The following is a 21,573-nucleotide window of genomic DNA, read 5'->3' as shown; positions in this document are numbered from 1 at the left end:
GGTTTTCAATGTGCAAATGAATTACTATAGGCCTTAGTATACAATCTCTACAAAGGTAAAAGTTCATTTCTGGTGCTTAGTCTCCACCTGAGTTTTACAACTCTGAAATCATTCTGTTAGCTACAAGACATTGAGGAAAGTAAAGGTTATGTGAGTTAAACAAAAGTTAAAAACTACCAGGAAGGATCATTACATTGTGTTCTCTTCCATCACATATAGAAATTGCTGTGTGTTCATATTAAAAGTGACAAGACGACATGAAATTGTCATTTTTGGCCTTTTGTTTGTGAAAGCCCTCACTGTAAAAAAATAGCAGCAGTTAAGGCAAAAAAGATTGTTCCCCATGGTTACAATTATACCTGAGTACCTAAAACAATAGTGATAGATCTACATACTGTGAGCAAACAGTTTTGGTCTACAGAGTATTAAAAAGAGAAGCTAAATTCCTAATGTTTTATTGTTCAAGGCTATGAAAATGCTAAATACAAAAAACCCCCAAAATGCTGAATTAGGTGATACATACTCTGCAACAATAAAAGCAATCTGCATCCATTTAGATACATAAGCAACTAAGACAACCCATTAAAACAATCAAGAAAATGCATTCATTTTTATGGATATTATAATAATAGTAAAAAGAACATTATTTCATCCCATTATACAGGCTACCACCACAGCTACCAGCCTGTCTGAGTCGTCATTGTGTATTTTTGTGCTATAAGCCACTTGTAAAGGACACGTTGGTCTCTCGGCTGATGCTCTCCTTAACATCCACAGGCAGTGTGTCAAAGAGATGGTCCTCCACAACCAGGGTGTTTTTGCGCAGCATGCGGCAGTTGCCCAGTTGAGCAGGCAGTCTGTCCAGACAGTTTCCTCTCAGCTCCAGCTGAGTGAGCTGGACCAGCTGGCCCGTAGCCTCCGGCAGCACCAAGAGTGCATTGTACCCCAGACACAACACCTTCAGCTTGGTGCACCTGAACAGAGGCTTGGGCAGCACCTCTAGCTTGTTGGAATTGATGGCTAAATGCTGGAGGTTGTGTAGGAGACCCACATCCGGTGGCAGCACTGTGATGGAGTTGTGGCCCACGTCCAAGTGCCGCAGTTTAGGTAGAGTGAACAAGGCTGGAGGCAGAGACTCCAGTTTATTGTGTGACAGGTGGAGAGACTCCAGGGACTTGACCTGGCCGATGGAGGATGGAATGGTGATTATTTTGTTGTGCCACAGTTTAAGGCACGTCAGCCTCTTGAGGTGCTGGAAGCTTATGATCTCCTCTATGGTTCGGATGTTGTTAGATTTCAGGTCAAGTTCCTGCAAGTTGGTCAAGCTGAAAATAGCATGTGGAATCCTCTCCAGTTCACAGCTGTGCAGCTCCAGTTCAATTAGATTCGTCATTTTTTTCAGACTATTCAGTACCAGCAGTTTCGTACCATCATTGTGCACCACTAACTTAATCAGGTGTGGCGAAAGCTCTGTGATGTTTGTGGGCATTTTTGTGAGGTTACTCTTCAGGCATAATGTCTTTAAATGCCTCAAATCTCGCATGGACTCTAGACCGATCATCTTGTTATTTTCTGAGCTCAAGTTCCCAATTAGGTTAAGCTCCCGCAAACTCCTCAGCATATATACCCAACCTGGGATCTCAGCAACATCCGTGAACTTGACATGAAGGCAGCGAAGATGGTCACGGAGGAATGCGAAACCTGTCTGCTCTACTTTGGCTGGACAGTGGCAGAGATGCAGCTCCTGCAGGCTGGTCATTTGGGAGACTTTTGCAGAGAATCTCACCTCAGGAATCAGCTCCAGTTTGAGCACTTCCAAGTCAGTGAGGTCAAACACTGCATTTGGGAGACCAGAGAGCATAAAAAGATGCAGCTCCTGCTGGTCCTGTGCATTACGGGTCACCAGCTGCCGTAGCTTCTCAAAGGTCCACTCGTGATTGAGGCTGATCTCCCTCAGCTTGTTTTCGCTGACCTCGGACAGGAAGACACCAAAGCGCTTGGAGTAGAGTTGGTCATACTGGTCAACCATGTGTAAGAGGAATGCAAAGTCATTTTTGACATCAGGAATGTCACTAAAGCTGCTCTCTTCCCTGACCTTCTCAAATGAGTACTCTTTCAGAGGTCGACGGAATACCCAGAAGAGAGAGTACAAGCACGCCATCCCGTAGATCAATATCAAAGCCATGTAGCTAATAAGCAGCTTGTTTAGCATGAAAGCCATGTTGTGCGTACAGAAGAACTTTCTGTATCCAGTGAGCTGTTTAATATCAGGTTCACAATCATGCTTAAAATTAATTTTAGCCAAAAAGGTTGAGGTGTACGACAATATCAAAATAAACTTGACAGTTTTGACAATGGTCTGAGCTACATAAAGCTTGTAGATGAAATCACTGTCCTCCACATGAGCTCTGAATTTTCTCACTTTCTCAAAAAGGGCTTTGGCCTGCTCTCCGTCTTTTTTATCCAAGATTGTCATACTACTTGGGACCTCCGCAATGGGCTTCTCTGCGGAAAACTTCACCCCAAGCATGGGTGTGGATGAGTTGACATTTGTGCCTTCTTCTTTCCCTTCTAAAGATACCTGCTTTGGTGCTGAGGGGGCGCCGGTTAATCTCTGTTTGTTCTCCTCGGAGTCCTCACAAGCCGTTTCAGATAAAGCCTTCGTCGTCCAAGGAGACTCAAAACATCTACCCAGAATAGAAACAAAATGTTCAATCTTTGAGCTCGTTTTGGGGTATTTGAACCAGAAATTGCTACTGACCATGAGAACAAGGGTGTGGATGAGGGTGAGGTATGGAAAGTACTTGGAGTACCAGGGCAAGGCAACATGGTAACATATTTGGTTGATAAAGACATATTGTTGATAGTCCAAGTTGGTCTTGACCCCCGTCGGTTGAGGTTGACTGGGATATTTCTCTGCCTTCACAGCAGTGTGCTGATGTGTGACGAGGATCTCATGGACTGCTCTGTCCGGTAGGTCCTTAGAGACTAGTGGGATGTTGGTTACAGGGGTCCCAGTGGCTGCCTCCCGCGTGCTCTGTGTGGGGAACGAGTTATGCTTAGCTCCTGCAGGCTCCTCCGTGTCCTCCAGACAAGGAAGGCAAGCCACCTGGTCCTTGGTGATCTGCATGGTCATGGCGAATATGGCCAGCATGAGCATCACCAGCCCCAGGTAGTCCATGAAGACGTCCCACCATGGCTTCAGGATGCGGTACGTCGGCTGGATGTCGTTCAGGGACGCAACCTCAGTGAGTGTGAACATCACTGCAACAAAGTGAATGTGAGTAAGTTAATCTGCAATCAATTAGTTATAGGTATTAATGCAAAAGACTGACCTTTACATTACAGCTGAAACAATTAGTCAAATAATTGATTAATCGACTTTATCATCAACTATTTTAATATCAAACAAATTATTTTTTGATCCCAGCTTCACCAATTAGAGAGATTTGCTGCTTCTTTGATGTTTTACATCATTGTAACTATATTGTAATTATATATCTGTAACAGTGTATTTGGATTTTGGGCAATTGGTTACCTTTGAGGATGTTAACTTGGAAACAGTGATGGACATTTTTCACAGACATTTAACAGAACAAATGGTTAATCAAGAAAGTAATCAACAGATTATAATGGTGACATCTTTCAATAATGAAAATAATTGTTAACTGCAACTCTACTTTAAATTTTAAGCTTTGTTATGTAACATTCCTCTGTTTAGTCTGAACCAGAACAGTTTTTCATATTCAGCTTTCAACAGATTCTCCTTGTCATTAGTAATCTGTCAGGAAAGTAAAAAGGAAAATTCAAAAATAACATTCAACATGAGCTGAAGCTAGACCGGCAGGTTACACCTTTAATCCGTAGCATGTTGCCAAAAGTGGAGCGCCACATCCTGTTCCTAACACTGCTTGAGTAACGTTTAACCCCCGGCTTTACAAGGTGTGAATGTGTAGCTGTGAAGGCACTGCTGAGTGCTGGTGTGCTCCATTATTTTATCCCGGTGTGTTAAATTCAGCTCTTACTTCCTCTCACTTTTCAGTCTTGTTTCATTCAGTAATATTTTAATGATGTTTAAGAACCGAGCTAAGCGTGTTCTAAATCCAGACGTCTTACAACATGCTGTCGCTGGAACATTGCAGAGTCCTTTGATGTGAGCATAAGTCCACCAACTGCTCTGACTCACTAAGAAGTTTGGCACGCATGTGTTTCATTTAGTGAATCACCACAAAGTGTGTCCCTTTTTTCCTATTTAGTAGATGTGGCACTCTCTGTATCGTCTTTCATCTGGTGCCTGCTTCTTATCCAAACACACATCTGAAAGCAATGTAAAAAAAAATGCAGTGTTTCTATGAATAAATAAATACCTTTTTATCTGACCATTGTGACTGATGATTTGTTGTTTCTTTAAGCCCCCGGGACCTCATGGTAATTCAATATTTACCTGGCACATTTTGAATATTTCATACTGAGTTGCAGCACTGAAGCAGAGGACATCCTAAATAATAGTATACCACTGAATTGTTAAGAAGAAAATATATATTTGACTATATCCTTACAGTGACGTATGGATGGCATCTTATTACATGTACAAGGTAATTTGCCAGTCTGGCCCTTGTGGGTCAAAATTTAATCTTTTTCACAAAATACATTTTTGTTTTTCTAGAATTCACTAGAAGTTTTGATTGCTTTGCACATTGTGGTACTGTACATATTAGAGCAGAAATTCCTTTTAAAGGAAGTCTGTTTTTATATGATGTGTCACATTGAAATGTGCAGAAATAGGCCTCTAAATTAGAGGGTGATAGCATTAAATGTTAAGGCATCACTAAAAGTTGTTGACAGACAGCAGAATTATAATTAAAAGCCAGCAGTAAGAAGTTGAAAAAGAAGGATTAATTGTGTGGTTTATCTGTGAATAAAACACAACATGTTGATGTCTTGACCTTTATCTGAATTTAAGATCAGTAAAGTTTCAGTTCAGCCTCCAAACATGCAAACTGCATGTATGAGTACACACTTCCTGCCTTCCTGCATCATGAAGGATTATGCCAAAGGTCTTCTAATACGATTTCTATTCTGCAACAGATGAATTAAAGAATATCTTCTGTCCAAGTCAAAAAGTCAAAAACAAAGTCAAAGAAGCTTTGCTATTGGCTGCTATTGCAAAATGTTTGTCAAAGTGTTGTGTGTGTGTAGTAGTGGTTTTGAGTTGTAGCCAGTACTGAATGTATTGCTCCGCAAGTCATGTGTGGTTAGGTCTGAAGTTTTATTTGCGTCACGGGGCTTTTTTTAGTTTTAGTTTTTAATCAGTTGTGCATATTACCATGACAGCATGTTTTTTTTTGTGGGACGTAGGTAAGATTTTACTTTAGGGGCTCCTAATGTCATAATCATTTTTAATCATTTCTCCAGTGCATTTGTTGTTCCTTTCATGATTTTTGCAATACTGAAATGGATGTCAAATCTAACTAAAAGGGGAAGTAATGGTTGATCATAAATTGTGGCTATATTCAAACTATATCGGAGTAAAGTGTTATATTCAGGCTCCTGATTTATTTGGAGAACGCAGTGATGTTTATGTCGTGCAACAGCAACAAAGTTGATAGTGACTCCACAGTGGTTTATAATTACCAGCCCTTCCCCTGTCTCTTCATGCATGGCAGAAGAAACACATTCAAATAGGCTGTGAAAAAACAATCTTTTGTTTCGGGGGGCCCCCAGGAGGGGGAGGGGCCATGGGCGGGCCCTGGCAGCAGGGCAAGGCTATTGAAAAGTCCCCAAGTTTTCACACTGGTTTGAACCTATGTATGAACAGACAGACCACATAAATCCGACTTTACCACGTGCGTGTAAAGTGTAAATTAATCCAGATAGATGATTAATTAAAGCCACCAGACAATGTTTAACAAGTTAAACCCAGTTCTGGACTCTAGACAGAAGGAAATTGGTTTCACATTGGCCATGTGAAAAAAGGCTGCATGATTTTTTTTTTTTTTTTTTTTTTTTTGTATTTAGACAGACTTTTTCCACCACAAGGAGGAAATAGACATTTCTTTAGTTGGAAGAAGAAGCGTTTGACCTTTTTTTCCTCACGTGAGCAGTTCTTGCGCAGATCTGTTGCTGTACTGGGTCAGGTGACTTGTTGGAACATGTGAAATAGAGGATCAGCATGTGTCCCGGTGTTAAACATTCACACCAGGTAACCAGTTTCTTATCTGCACACCATTATCTAATGGGCCACGCGGGATTAAAGAACACGCCATCACCAAAGTTATTGATTATTAGAGAGCTTCAAATGATTTGGAAGTAATGAACTAGTAAAAGAAAATATACTTACTGCCTGTGTGGCGTTATCTCAATCCAATTATTTCTTCTTCAGCCTGCATGCCACTTTTCGCTGCGTTCTTCAGGTGCGTCTCTAACCTAATTTCTCAGCCCAGTTAAAACTGTAGGAATAACGCTCGGCAGTAAAAGAGAGGCCCGAGGAGCATTTGTGCGTGACAGCGCGGTTTGTCGGATACACCCCTCATACCTGAGCCCAGGAAGCAGAGCCGGCAGTGCGGCTGTAGGTCAGACAATATGCGCAGGCAGACCTCCAGTGCAATTTCTAAGAAAAGGCAGATCCAATATGGAGCCGCACAGACCGTTGTTGTGGGTGTTATGGGCGCCTCTCATTGGAGGATGACATTACGGCAACTTTCCCGAAGACACCGCCTGCTTGGTTATCTGATGGTGCATTCAGGGCGTGTCGGGAAAAGGGATTGCAGACAGCTACACACAAGTTTACATCTATCTCAGCCAAACATCTGTGACCCCAGCACAAACATTTACATGACCTTAAAAGACCCTTACCTGTTACAAAGCAGTGGGTTGTAATGGCAGGGTATTTTTGTGGTGTCGCTGGTGTCTGCTCGGGGCGAAACCGACATTTACATCCAATCCAACATTTTGAAATCCAAATGTTGAATTTAAATGCAGGGTCAAACATGCCATCACTCCATAATATGTAACGATTGGATTTTGAACTATGCTGAGTAATTTGAGTGCTGAGGTCACAATAATGCCCCATTTACCTCAGCCCAGTATGTAGCACTTAATTTATTTAGCAAGGCAATTAAAATTATACTATATATTAAAATTATGATGCCCAGCAGAAAACATGTTTTTTTGGTCTTTACTGCCCTTCGTTTAGGTTATAATAAAATCAGGTCTTTTAACTGAAAGCTGGCTCGTGTTGCACCAGATTCTGTGACTCAGCAGATTCAGTGACCCAAATAATAAAGAATAAATAAATAAACTCCATTGAGACTGCAAATGTTTGGTTTTTTTTTAGCACACTCATATTAAAAACATCTAATAATTTATAATATCATAATTTATTTTGATTGTATATAATACATACATTTTGATAGGGTCACATATTTTAACAGCAGAAACGGTAGAGTGTAGGTTTGCCAATAAAGCACTAACACCTCACCTGTTTGTCAATATTTGTTTTTTTTTCATGCGGTTAATGCTCTACCTTCACAGTATCTGCCAAGTCACACATTTTTGTACAATTATGTGCCCTATTGAAATGCTATAAGGCCACCATGTTTAGGAACAGATATCAAAAAAGCAGCGGCAACACTGCTGAACTTGCTACTCAGATCATAGAATCTATAATGTGTCTCAGACTTTTGTGTGACATTTTACTCCTTGTCTCTACTGTTTTTCCTACATAACTTGAACGCAGCACCAGCTTCCCCCAGTTTCTTTCAGTCTGAGACGCCACAAAATGCTTCATGGTGGTGGCGGAAATAACCTTGCTGACTAATTAAGACTTGACTTGAGCTTTTTGTGCACACACCACGTGTTTTACATGCTGCATTAAGTGACCACAGTAAAACTATCCTACTGTTATTAACTTGCAATAACAAGGCAAAATTCTTTATATTTTGTTCTGCTACCTACCTATCTGTCTGTCTGTCTGTCTGTCTATCTGTCTGTCTGTGCACATTATTGGTATTGACAAACTCAACAGTCAATAGGATCCTGAGTGCTGAACTCATGCAACATTTCCAGCTCTTTCTGGATTTGGTTGATGATGCACCGGGTGGAGGAAGTGTCTCCTCGGTTGCTAGCCATACAGGTTTCAACCGGTCCTGGGCTGCTGGCTGTTGGCACTCTGCTCTCACTCACGCTACCCTTGTACTTTGAGAGGGAAAAAAAAAACAGAAGAAGAACAAGGGAGGGGGGGGAGAGAAAGAAAGCAGCCACTGGGGTGTGTTGTTGTGTGATAGTGTGCCAGGTTAAAAGCTCAGATGTGAAGGTGGTGTGTGACCAAACATACCACATGCAGACTGATTACACTGATAATTGGTCTTCTTTGTGTGCTTTACAGAGACATCAAGTACATGCATATGGTATGTCAGATCTGCTGTTTCCACTGTAGGGCCGAATTCTCAGAATTGAGTGGCTCAGTTTTATTAATTCTGTAGTGGATCCTCAAAGAACCGCAAACAAAGACAGAGTGGATAAAGTGAATGAAAGAAAGTCAAAAGTATAAGTGCATGCAAATTCACTTAACTTTCTGACTCGGGTCACATAATTTCACGCTCTGAACGACAGCCTCCACATCTTATTTCCAAGACGTTGTTTGCAATACTGCATTTCTTCATTTTTTGATTTTAGGCAGGAATCCTAGCCTGAGTTTAAACAGCTAATGACAATAATTATGTAACACACCGTCCCGTCCGTCCTAAAAGGTACAGAGATGCTGTAATGGATGAGTTTGTTATCACACTGGGCGGCAGTGGGAGCAGCGGTTGGACGGTATGGGGTTTTCTCTCTGTGTGGATAATGCAGCTAACAGCTGAGGAGCCCAGATGCCCCTGGCAACCCGTTCAGTGTGTAGAGAACTGACTCAACAAGCTATGAATTATTAAACATAGACCTCCCTCTCCAATTTGTAAAGAATACACCAACACTAGCTATTTGTATAACTGCACGTCAGATACACACATGTGAGCTCTCTGTGTGGAAGCAGCAAAAGATATTCATTCAAATGTTGCCCAAAACCGCAATCCAACAACAAACCCAAACAAACAGTTTCTATGGTAATTAATTTCCTGTATGCACAGTAAACACAGAGTTGTCTCACCCACACACACAGTGGGGTAGGAAATTCAGGATTAGGTGAGGGTAAGTGCTGGGGCATGTAGTGGAGAGGCTTAGTGGTAAGAGGATGAATAAGTAAGTAATCAGTTAGGGTTTTTCAGGTATAGTGCGACAAGGAAGAGTGTGTGTATGTGGTGAAATTACATACAACACTCCAGGTGTCTGCACAAAGTATATTTGCCTGTGCCTGGATCCTTTTGTTATTACTAAGAGTAATAAGGAATGCTGATGTGATATGATGTTGCAGTTGGGAAATAATGAATAAACCGCTCCTGAGGCACCAAGGTATTCTCTGTGTGTAATTGAAAAGAAACAGACTAAGATCACGTGCCATTTTTTCCACTGTTCTGAGACCTGCATGCCGGTCTCTGCTTGCTTTCGGTCTGTTTGGTGCTTGATATCTGTCATGCTGTGACTTGTAAGTGTAGTTTTCACTGTCACGGTCAAGCCAACAGAGGTTCTTCAAAGTCAGTGGTATTAGACAGCATGCATTAAAGATTTGTGCTTCTCAGGGATGTGGTGATGCCTTTTTTCAGACAAAAATCAGCTGCAACAGTAGAAGTGTTGCAATATACTGGTATTGATGATATTTAAAAAATGAAATGTTGATATCATGTTAATAATACACATATGATAATATTGTGTAAATAATCCAGCACCTCTTAAATCATTTCTATTTCTGTTCTCACTTTGTCTCCCTCCCCCAACGTCCCACCCACACACACACACACACACACCTTGTGGATCTTTTGTTTATCAGTTCATCCGGTTGTCTTTTCACTCTCCATTTAGTGTAGTTATTTATATTTATGGTTACAGCCTCTCTCTCCACCTCCCTACACTTGTATTTTGAGTGTAATTCATTTACGAGGAAAGAGACAGAACACACAATAGGCAAAGTTAAAGATGATTTGACTGATAGTGTAGATATCATGGTAATATCGTTATTGCAACTCTTTTGGCCGTGATAATCGTGTCGTGAAAAACTGATATGGTGACAGCTGTATGCAACAGTGTAGAAAACATTTATAAAAGCTCATGATGGCCACATTTTCTCAACATTTCTTCCTAATCAGCAGCAGCACACACATACACGTGGGTGCTGTTTATCATTTGCAGTGCTGATGAGATGGCGACATCGCAGTTGTTTTGCACCAAGGCAGAAACACTCACACTGGACTCAGAGATCCACATCACTACAAGCTGCCAACACTAGCAGATGTCGGATAAAATTGCTCACCCCAGGCGATGCATAATCTGCTAAATGTGACTGTACAACATGGCAGACTAAGTGTCATTTTACCATTCAAACAAATATGACCTCAAAGGTAGGAATTCCAATATGTTTGACCACTGAGATCAGTTTTGAATGATCTGTCCATGAAAACTAATCCCTGTAATCATCCTGGAACAATGAGTATGACTGCCTAGCCAGGGCAACTTGAGCGTTTTCCAAACCTGATACACTTTTTATTTGGCTCCACCTGCTGTTGTCTTGATGCACATTGACATTCTTGACTGCTACTGTTGGGGTAATGATAAGAAGTGCAGGAAATTTGTAAAAGAAATACATTTATGTTGCCACACATGACTAGTGTGTAGTTTATGTTTAGTGATACATACTCATAGATATTTCTTTTGTAGACAGATGTAGAGTTGTTATTCTGTTACCACAATAACTGGCCCAATCAAATGACTCTTTGTGACTCTGTGTGGTTTCCTTCACAGACGAGGAAAGTACTGTACAGTGGAGAGGAGCGGTGCAGTCACAGAGTGGTACAGTGAGAGACAGGCTGGCACTGACCGACTTCGGTATCAGGCTTTTTGGAGATTACTTGTTGCTGTGCAAATATTTTCAATCGGCCATTTATATATTTTTGTCATAAAAACTGGAAGCATTAAGCTGCATTTTTTTTTTTATTGGTAATTCGGTGATGGGTTTGGGTGACCATGTAGGGCAGAGTAGGACAGTGAAGGTCACATTTTAGTGCAATAAAAGGTTCCACTTATTTACCACCAATCAAACCATGATTAGGCAACAGAGGTATAAAATGAATACCTCTATTTCCTGATAGTGGTTAACACTTTGTTTTACAGCTGCACAGTTTCCTGGACTGTGTGTCAGCTCTACTTATAAGACAAGAGAGAAAGTGCTCAGTTCACTCCATATTATTTGATTCTAGTGTAACACAGACATCTTTTTATCATTATTAGCTGAACATGAAAAAACTTACATACATTTTTCACATATAATTACAGTTAAGTTTACTATAATAATCAATAGTATTATTAAATACATGAGTATATAGTTGGGTTTAAATTAAGCATTTCTTTTCAGAATCAGAATCTGTTATTAGCCAAGTATGCAGCATACAAAGAATGTAGAAGAATAAAGATAAAATAAGAGTAAGATAATAATAATAATGAAATAAACAAAGTAGTACTAGAATTAAATTAAAAAATTAAGATTTAAAATCTACTTGCAGAAATGGAATCATAATAGTTTTGAAATGGGATATAAAACTTGGAAATATGGACAGTGCCACGGACCAAGAAATTAAGTGTATGAAATATATGAAGGTGACAAGTGCATTAAATAATAATTAATAATAATATAATTATAATAATTAAATGATGTAACAGTGGATGTTAAATGTAATGTACAATGTTAAGTTCACTTAGAAATGCTTATTTCCCCCATAATTAGTATCAAATTACAGATATTTCTCTTCAAGAACCTTCCAGTGGTATTATTAGGAGATTAAAGACTTGTAAATAAAATGTTTGTTGTTGTTATTTGTTATTAAATTGTTATTGTGTCATATTGTCTAACTAGGTAGACTATTGTATGATTCTACTTTGCTTGACTATTCTCCAGGTTTTGCAGGCTTATGTCAAAGAAAATACGTTTAACATTAATCCATAAAGTAGTTTTAATTTATGTTATACCTATGGGTACAATCACCAGCATCTGTTGTGTCATTGTTATTTATCACCCTGCTTTTTAAAAAAAACAAAAAAACAAAGAACTGTTAGTAGTTTTTTGTTTAAAACAGCTTTATTGAAACAAGTAAACAAGCTTACAGCACCTTGTGTATACAACTTGAGTCTACAACGCACCAGGGGGACTAAAACAGCGGTTCTCAAACTTTTCCACGTCATTGACCCCTAAACTGGCAGAAATTAGACCACAGACCCCCATTTGATAAGATTTTGTCCCAGGGTCCCCCATCTGATAAGATTTTTGCTGTTAGATGTTTTATTAAAGAAAGTGTATGAAACCCATGACCAGAATAGTTAAATACATTCTGTCATTGTGTTACTTATGGATGGAATTATAATGAAAATAAATTGTTCCCCTTTTTGCTGGGGACCCCCTGGTAGCCCCTCAAAGACCCCTGGGGGTCCCCGGACCCTACTTTGAGAACCACTGGACTAAAGGTTGTAATAAAAATAAATAAATTTTAAAAATTGTAAAGCTTTCAGTGTTTATACATTTTAACAGCTTTTTTTTTGCACATTCAGATATATAAAAAATTTATTGTTTGATAGAGACAGTCAGCTATGAAAAGTTTGGCTTTTTGCCCAGGAATTTGGATTTGTGAATATAAAATTTGGTCAAAATAGTAATCAGATTAATTAAATAGACCTGCGAGCAGAGATTGCTGTCATATTCACCGAATCCAAATAATACATTTTCCAAAGTAATAAAAAAGTGAGGGTCGATATGATGAACAATGAATGTTGATAATTTACTCCACAGTTGTTTTGTATGTGGGCAGGACCAACATGTCTCTCTTGAATTTGACTAGTTTGGACTCCCTGGCTTCACGTACTCCAATGGACACGTGATCAGTAAAATCTATAAATAGAGGTGCTGCAGTCGTTTGTTTCTTTGACACCCGGGCGGAGTGAGAAGAGACATGGCGTCGACAAGCCGGTGCGTAGCAACCCAAACATCAGTTAATAGCGCTGCCTCCTTCATGTGTGACTCTCACAATGTTACTTATTTTTAAAAACGATCGCGTTACTCACGATAAGAGACGTTAGAGCTGCTCCTAAAGTGTAAAATATATCGCTCTTCTCCGTGTAGCTACGATGTGTTTTGTGCTAGTTAGCCCGCTAGCTGGTTAGATGTTGCCAGAAGTCACTATCTGTGTCCATGTTATGTTCACACGCTGTTGTGAACAGCTTCGATTCATTATCATGTAAACGTCGCCTCGCATCATAGCCTTGCTTTGTCGCCACTTATTTGTTGTAACATAATTCAGCTTGTGTAGTATGAATCTGAAACTTACGCTAACATGTTAACGTGTCGTCTCGTTGACGTTAGCGGCCGGAGAGCACCGCTGGATCCGCTTTCTTTTCATTTGCAAACATAATACTGACATGTTTTCAGTGCAGCGTGTCTACATTTAGTCTTTTATGCAACAACAGGCAACAGATGCTCCTTTTAAATCCGTACACTGAGCCGGCTAAATATGTATGTTTGCTTCTCCTGCCTCCCTTCTTTTGTTACAATCACTGTCAGCTTCCCGGGATGTTTATCAGTATTTAAATATAAATGGTGAGAGTCAGAGAATGGAAAGTGTAAATGCAGAATAATGTTGGTATATGTTCTTGGTTTGACGCCCAGTAATGAGATCACCTGTTTTTGTTTTCACCACATCACCGTGACGTTTTGGTTGTATTACTATATCAACACTGAAACCAAACAGGTAGTCGATTAATCAGTTAGCAGATAATGAAACGCAACTATCTGATTAGTTTCACTAATTTTTCAAGCAACATTCTCCATCTTCTTCAGTGTGAAGATTTGCTGCTTTTCTTTGTTTTGTATATTTGTAGATTTGGGTTTTGGGGTTGACTTGACAAAACAAGCAATTTAAAAACGTCACTTAAAGCTGAGAGAAACTGATTTTTTTCTGCTATTTTTTGACACTTATATATTATTAATATATTAAGCCTATAGGTTGTTTAGTTGTCTTTGAGATTCTTTTATGTCCGGATCCACATGTTAACACTGCCCACCTCAGCTTCAACCATACTTTCATCCTGCTGATCCCGTCACTTGGACCCATCATAAATAATAAAACCACTTAAAGTCACTTTGTAAGATGTGCTGGGCATTTCTTCTCAGCAAAAAAAAGGGGAAAATGAAAGTGCAGCATCTGGACTTTCTAACATTACACATTCAAATGAGCTTGATTGTGCTTATCTTTGTTGTTTTTCATATGCGGCTTCCTGACTTCTTTTCACAAGAGAATAAACAAGTTGCACTGCTGGCAGTTTGAATCTAAATATATCTTTTCCTGCATAGATGAGACTTTGTAGCGATGTGTTTTGCATCCTGACGTCATTGTTGACACTCCCTCTACCCCACCCAATGTTTGCCTTCATTTTCTTCCCTTTCCTATCTTTTTCTTGTATTTGAGCTCTTTGATCATTTAACTGTTGTTCTGCTCCTGTTGTAGCGGAGATGCTCTGGCCCTTCCCAGAGTTCAGTGTCCCAACCACCCAGAGGCCATACTGGTGGAGGACTACAGAGCAGGGGACATGATCTGCCCTGAATGCGGCCTTGTAGTAGGTGAGTGTGTTACACTACAGAAACACTCTCCGTCATAGAGCTCAAAGAACACGTCCTTCCTTTTCATTTTGGTTTCCTGTTCTTGTTTCTTTGCCTCGACCTCTCTCAGATGAACTCTGAGATAATCAGATAATGACACTCGTCTGTACACACAGTTTTCTTAGAATGCTTCTTCCTGAACCTGTTTGCTTGGTTTTGAGGCCTTCACATTTACAATTATTTTGCATGGGAACATCAGCTGAGCTGACAAGCCAAACAAGGGAGCGGTTTCCAAAGTGTGAAGCTGAAATCTGAACAACACAGCTGCAATAAATATATTTCTCTGTAATGTCATTTAAACTGCAGGTTTATGTTGTAGGGTCCTTCCACCCAGATCACTAAAAAAAGATTTTTTTTTCCCAACTTAGCCACGCAACACATCACCGTGTTGCAATCTCTCCTGCAAGACTTCTTTCACCACCCGAGATCAACAGAGACAAACACAATTTTTATGCCGTTTAACATAAAGAAAAACTCCATTCAAAAAAAACACAGCAGTGTCGTTTTCCAGAGACTATGTCCATATTACTGATATGAAAATCTACTGACCTCACTGTGAACAACATCTGGCTTCATTCAACATGAGCCCAGAAGAACACAGAGATCCAATCCATATTGAACACTAAAATTGAAAGGAGAGGAGTGTGCAGTAGAGATGAGACAGGACAAAGAAAGGAGGAGAGATTAACAGCAAAGCTTTAATAATAAGGAAATTAAAGGAAATGTATGTTTTTGCCGCAAGTCGTGTCCACACTCGCACACTAAACTGTATTCTTTGCGCAGTTTCAGTTTTTTGAGCGTCCATTGATCAATATGTCATGTGTCGTCAAGGCAAATCACACACAAAAGGTAAAGTGTATGCCACAAAAATCCTTTGAACATGTGATGTTAGAGCGTAACACAAAAGCTGCAGGGGAACACAGAGTTCTCCTCTAACGAGCCCCCCGAGCACAGACCTGGTCAGATGGGAGACGAGAGACGCCAGCCACTCTCTGATGCAAGCTAAAGTGCCCTCTGTTCCTGCCCCCTTAGCTTTGGCTGGCCTCTAAGGAGATGAATGTCACTTTACCTTGAAACATTAGCAAGACTGATGGATGGTAAGAAAAAAAGCGTAACAGGATTAAAATATCAAGAAATCTAATCCTCGACCCTGCTACACGGTTCCAAGAACAGTCAGTCATGATAACTGGGAGAAAATGACGGTTCTGTTCAGGCAATGTGCTCCGCCTTTGTCTCACGTTTTTTCCTTTGTACATCTCTGATTTGATGCAGTTTAATGACTGAACATTTGTTTAGATCAGATTTTAGGATTGTAGTCCTGTCTCACTACATACTGTGAGATATACTGATGAAAGAAGGCAGGGGAGGGATGATGTGTTAAAAAACTGATACAGAGCCAAAATACTGAGATTACAGTATTTATGGCCTCAGTCCACTGATGCTTTAAAAGCTTCTGTTTGTCTGATAAAACGTGAAGAGTTGCTGTGGACACTGTGAAGAAAGATTGGGACAATGTTTACAGTACTTGAGACTCAAGGAAATGTTTGCAGAAGGGAATTGTCTTGAATGTGGCATCATCTTCTGCTTAATTATTCCTGAGGGATGTAATACAGCCAGACAGAACAACACAGTGACTGTTATTTTTTTGTGTGTGTGTGTGTGTGTGTGTGTGTGTGTGTGTGTGTGTGTGTGTGTGTGTGTGTGCGCACAGACTTTTTGTCTGTGCAGGTGATTCACTGAACTTTTAACAAAATCTGTCATGTTCATCAGCTACCGTGTGCCATTTCTGAAATCGACCCCTCAGTCTTTATCGTTACATTTCATATTTTATGTTTTCCAGAGCAACCAGTGTGATGTGTTTTACATTTAAAACTAACTGGCACTCCTCCAGAATCACTTCATCAAATCTACATCCACCTAAGCTTAAATTTTATGCCCGTACAGCAAATGTACCAGTCAAAGCTTGTTACAATGAACGTTGATCTTGTGCCGCCTTTTTTTGCTTCTGCCAGGCTTTGGTTTAATTTCTTACTCTTCTTATTTATTGTACTGTCCAAACCATTTCTCCTCAGGTGACCGTGTCATTGATGTAGGCTCAGAGTGGAGGACGTTTTCCAACGAGAAAGCCCTCAAAGATCCATCCAGAGTGGGAGACGCCCAGAACCCACTGCTGAATGGAGGAGACCTGACCACCATGATCAGCAAGGTGACACAGCTGTGCTTTGTTGTTAGAAATGAGCCTTGTTGTGTGCATCTTAATCAAAAATCAAGTTGTTGGTATTTTATCAGTTTTTTCTTCAAATGTATGTAGTTCCTGAAACAAACAAATAATTGGAAGGATGTCAAAAGATGATTGAGCAAATTAAATTTGGAAAGTTTTGAATATTTGGGGCTATTTCATCAGTTTTCAGATGTACGTTAGACAGATGATAATTGAGGTAATGCTCATGTTATTGAAAGCTTTGATAAAAAAATAAGCAGCATTCTATAAACTATACTATACTATAAACAGCATTCATAGTATTTATATCAATATTACCTGATACAGATTTCTGTTATAAGAGTTTGGATGCAACAATGATGCAGAAACATCATTGTTGCTGTCTGGTCATGTCTGCTGTAATCACAGTAAAATGAGTTAAGTTCTTATGGTTTCTTTTGAATTAGAGTAACAGTGAATTTTACCAACAGTCATCCACTGTTTCCATCACAGGGAACAGGCGCAGCTAGTTTTGATGAGTTTGGCAACTCCAAGTATCAGAACCGGCGGACCATGAGCAGCTCTGATCGGGCCATGCTCAACGCCTTCAAAGAAATCAGCACCATGGCAGATCGCATCAACCTGCCAAGAAACATCGTAGTAAGTAAAAAAACAAACAAACACAACAGAAATATGAATCTGTAATGTGTTTTTGGAAGGATTATCTTGAAACAGGTGCAGCCATCCCGTAAAAAAAGAAGGGCTTGACCGCTTTAAAGAGCTAAATCACATCATGCACAAACACCTTAGCAGGCACACACACACACACTCTCTATCTGTGTGGATGTGTGTAGTCCATCTGTGGTCTATCTTAATGGGTCAGTGCAAAACTGGATTTACCGATAGTGATGTTTAAAGTCAGCTGACTCCTCAGAGAGAAATGAGAACCACGCACGTGTGGGTGAAAGTGTGAGCAACAGATGGAGAGAAATAAAACAGAAATGATGGAGGTCTGTGTTGTATCAGTGAAGTTATGTGGTTTTTTTCCCCGTTAATTCGAGACGTTTGCTCTCTGCTGGCAATAATTTACATTAATGGTGTCAATTAAATTTAAATCCAGAATAAGATAAAAACAACGGGATGTGAAGAGAAGAAATTTGGTTAAGACAGTGGTTAAAAAGTCCAGCACTTTTTTTTCTTGTATCTATTAATATTTTACTTTAATGTAAATAAACACTGTTGAGTCTCTAATACATAATACAACAAGTCTAAACTAATGATGTAATTTGGGAAGACTCCTATTAAGATCTCTACTAAAAGGATGCTGATTTTCTTTTGATGTAAATCCTGTTTTTTTTTCCCTTCAGGACAGAACAAACAACTTATTCAAGCAGGTTTATGAGCAGAAGAGTCTGAAGGGACGAGCTAATGATGCCATCGCTTCAGCCTGTCTCTACATCGCCTGCAGACAAGAAGGTGTACCGAGAACATTCAAAGGTCAGAAAAAAAATACATTTCACCACATCTGTCTTCATCTACAGACCGTACAGAAAGAAATTATGGAGATATGATGTTCAATCAAACGCTGAAATATTCTTTCCCTGGAAACACTACATAGACCTGAAGTGTTCCTCACTGGGGTTTAGTCTGTCGTGTGTAATTTGCAACCATTAACAAAATTTGATTCCTGTGCCCACGGTATTTATATATCGGTGCACTTTCTCTTTAGCTTTATTGTCAAAGTCACAGTAAAGACTGGATAGAAAAGAAAAAAAATGTGAAAAAAGTAGACTTTATTGCTACAGAAACTCAATTTTCTTTGACTTCAGTCCATCGAAACACATCTCTTTACCTGATTTCCTGATGATTTCCTCCACAGAAATCTGCGCCGTCTCCCGAATTTCCAAGAAGGAGATAGGCAGGTGCTTTAAGCTGATCCTCAAGGCGCTGGAGACCAGCGTGGACCTCATCACCACAGGAGACTTCATGTCCCGCTTCTGCTCAAACCTCGGCTTGCCAAAACAAGTGCAGATGGCCGCCACCTTCATCGCCAGGAAGGCTGTGGAGCTTGACCTGGTGCCTGGCAGGAGCCCCATCTCAGTGGCCGCAGCAGCCATCTACATGGCCTCCCAGGCCTCTGCAGAGAAGAAGACCCAGAAAGGTGAGTGATACGGCTGGACTGTTGATAGTCAAATGTTGCTGAGTTCAGACCAGACGTTGAAAAAGAAACCACAATCAGTTAGCTGGTATTTTAGAACATAGAAAAGACATGATTACTCAAATAAAGTAGAGGTCTTCATGGGGCTGAAACAGACTCCAACCTGATGTGCATAAATTAATTTTCACCTGATTTGAAGGGGGACCAGTGGACAATCAGACCTGAGACAAATAGACCCAAACAGAGATCAGCAACACTGGCAGCAGCATGATGTTCCCCCAGTTAAAGCTATAATATGTCATTATTCCGCATTGAAATGTCTACAAACAACTAGACCTATGTTATATATTTTGTTGAGTTGTGTACTTACATTATCCCAAATGTTTCCATCACTTTTCAAACACAGAGAAATCTTTTATTTTAATCAAGGTAACAGTCTGTTTCATTTGGTCGCCTGTCAATGGCGTCATAACCCCTCTACCAAAGAGTATACGTGCAGATGTATACGTCGGTGTTGTTTGTCCGCTACAATTGCGTCTACCAAAGAGTACGCACATTCAAGATAATACGTCGGTGTTGTGGTTGTTTGACAGAAACTGTTATAAATGGACTTTTATTCAGTTTTAGGCCATGTTTTTATGATAAACTTTTTAGATTTTTGTCGTTTTTACCTATATCTTTTAACCAGATGAAGGATTTTAGTCATTGGACGTCTGAATCTTACGTTATCAAAGAAACAAGCTGAGCAAACGTTAGCAGCAGCTCAGCTAGCAGCCCCTCCCAGATGTCAGGCGCCCGCTGAACAGTGTCAGAGAATCACTGATTTTCAACATGAAACTGCTTTATTCAGTCTTTTTACCTGTTTTAATCATCGGGTCTGTTTGTTTTGGAGAGGAGGAGACCTCTGCGGATAATTCAGCTCCCAGTAAAAAGATGCTGAACGATGAACACTGAAGGAATCATAACAAGAAGAATCTGGTTGTTTAACAATGAAGACAACAACTACCATGATCCCACACTACTTCACACCATCATCACACTCCGTCTTTTGTTATTGTTTTGATTGAGAGACCTCTAGCGGCAGAAATTACATATTGTGCTTTTAATGAGCAGTGACGGACAGAAAGAGCAGCAATACATGTCACCCTGCACTTCACTGTTCACACGCTGTGAGGATTGTAAAATACCACACAAACAGATCTGGGATCCACGTATTGATACAGTCCTGATGAGTCCTGTGTTAAAAAAAACCCAAAAACAAACAAACAGCATTAAAAACATTGATAAAAGGGTTTAGTTGTCAATTAATTTACAGGTAACAGGAGCTACGGTTCCTGTTTTGAATTTTAATTACACAGCTACCCTTTTTCATAGATTTTACCTTTAATGATACGCAGCTGGCAAATAGCATTAAGTTCACTTGAGTACATATCCAGTATAAAGACCATTACTGAATCTCTAATTTGTCAGTTTTATTGATAGTCTGAACACCCACAAACTGCTGCTCTTTTAAACACGGTGATGCTTTATATTTTGAGAGATTTATTGTTTTTTGTGCATAATTTTCACCCGCAAAGAAACGAGTAACTAAAGCCACTAGACAAATGTAGCAGAGTCCAATGTTTCCCTCTGAAAATTAGTAAAATAAAGTGAATTGTCACATAAGTGGAAGTAGTCGAGTGAAGTACATCACTTCAGTTAAATGTGCTTATTTGACATCTGTGCTTCAGTCAAATGAAAAGGGAAACTTGTAAAGTTGAGTCTGCATCATTTCTCTAAGGTCTGATTTGAAACTCTCGTCTGTCATCCTTGTTGAAGTGTCCTTGACCAAGACAGACATATTTAATTCTTTTTAGCATTTAATCTTTTTAGTTTTCCTGAATGGCTCAAAAGCGTCTGATATATTTTATTTATTTATCTACAGAAAACTCCCCAGCTGCTTTTAAAAACACAGTAGGTTTGATTCTGTAGGTGGTAGATTTACAGCAGGTCAACAGTTAAACTTTGTCTCTCTCACTTTCACAGAAATCGGAGATATCGCCGGTGTTGCAGACGTTACGATCCGACAGTCTTACCGCCTTATCTACCCGCGCGCCGCAGAACTCTTCCCTCCAGACTTCAAATTCGACACACCTGTCGACAAACTGCCCCAACTGTGAAGATGCCCCCCACACAGTGATATTTTTCTGCTGTACTCACAGGATTGTATTCTTTTTTTTTATAATCATATTTGTGTTGGATTTGGAAGATTTTTCTTGTCTCTCCTACGACTTCAAGCCTTACTCAAAGGCACTCTCACAGGAATAAAACGGACACATTCCAGTGATTAAATAAACAGCTTGCAGACTGTACTTACAGTATTTCAATTGAGTGTATATACTGTATCATGTATATTATGTCCAAGTGGGAAAATGTAATTGATGCTTG

At 39.8% G+C, this 21,573-nt stretch overlaps 2 protein-coding genes across 2 annotated transcripts; one reads left to right on the top strand and one right to left on the bottom strand.

Annotated features, from left to right (window-relative positions):
- Nucleotides 1–447: 447 nt before the first annotated feature.
- On the bottom strand, nucleotides 448–6,732 carry lrrc8da (leucine rich repeat containing 8 VRAC subunit Da). Its single transcript, XM_042428327.1, has 2 exons — nucleotides 6,341–6,732; nucleotides 448–3,264 (listed from the first exon to the last, which is right to left on the bottom strand). Coding segments are annotated over exons 1-2 (2,550 nt in total). The 5' UTR covers nucleotides 6,342–6,732; the 3' UTR covers nucleotides 448–715.
- Nucleotides 6,733–13,001: 6,269 nt separating this feature from the next.
- On the top strand, nucleotides 13,002–21,512 carry gtf2b (general transcription factor IIB). The gene is made up of 7 exons (XM_042428505.1): nucleotides 13,002–13,102; nucleotides 14,637–14,749; nucleotides 16,861–16,994; nucleotides 17,502–17,648; nucleotides 18,356–18,485; nucleotides 18,868–19,149; nucleotides 21,172–21,512. Exons 1-7 carry the CDS (start codon nucleotides 13,086–13,088, stop codon nucleotides 21,303–21,305), a joined length of 957 nt encoding a protein of 318 aa, XP_042284439.1. The 5' UTR covers nucleotides 13,002–13,085; the 3' UTR covers nucleotides 21,306–21,512.
- The last annotated feature ends 61 nt before the right edge of the window (nucleotides 21,513–21,573 follow it).

The sequence above is a fragment of the Thunnus maccoyii genome, chromosome 12 (genome assembly GCF_910596095.1).
Source record: "Thunnus maccoyii chromosome 12, fThuMac1.1, whole genome shotgun sequence".
NCBI lineage: Eukaryota > Metazoa > Chordata > Actinopteri > Scombriformes > Scombridae > Thunnus > Thunnus maccoyii.
The sequence above is the reverse complement of the archived record's forward strand: the minus strand, read 5'-3'. Positions and strand labels throughout refer to the sequence as shown.

Excerpts from the sequence above, each read along its gene's own strand:
- gtf2b (XM_042428505.1), top strand. Across the intron at positions 16,995-17,501 it reads TGACCACCATGATCAGCAAG|GGAACAGGCGCAGCTAGTTT; the intron begins GTGACACAGCTG and ends TTTCCATCACAG. Across the intron at positions 18,486-18,867 it reads TGTACCGAGAACATTCAAAG|AAATCTGCGCCGTCTCCCGA; the intron begins GTCAGAAAAAAA and ends TTTCCTCCACAG.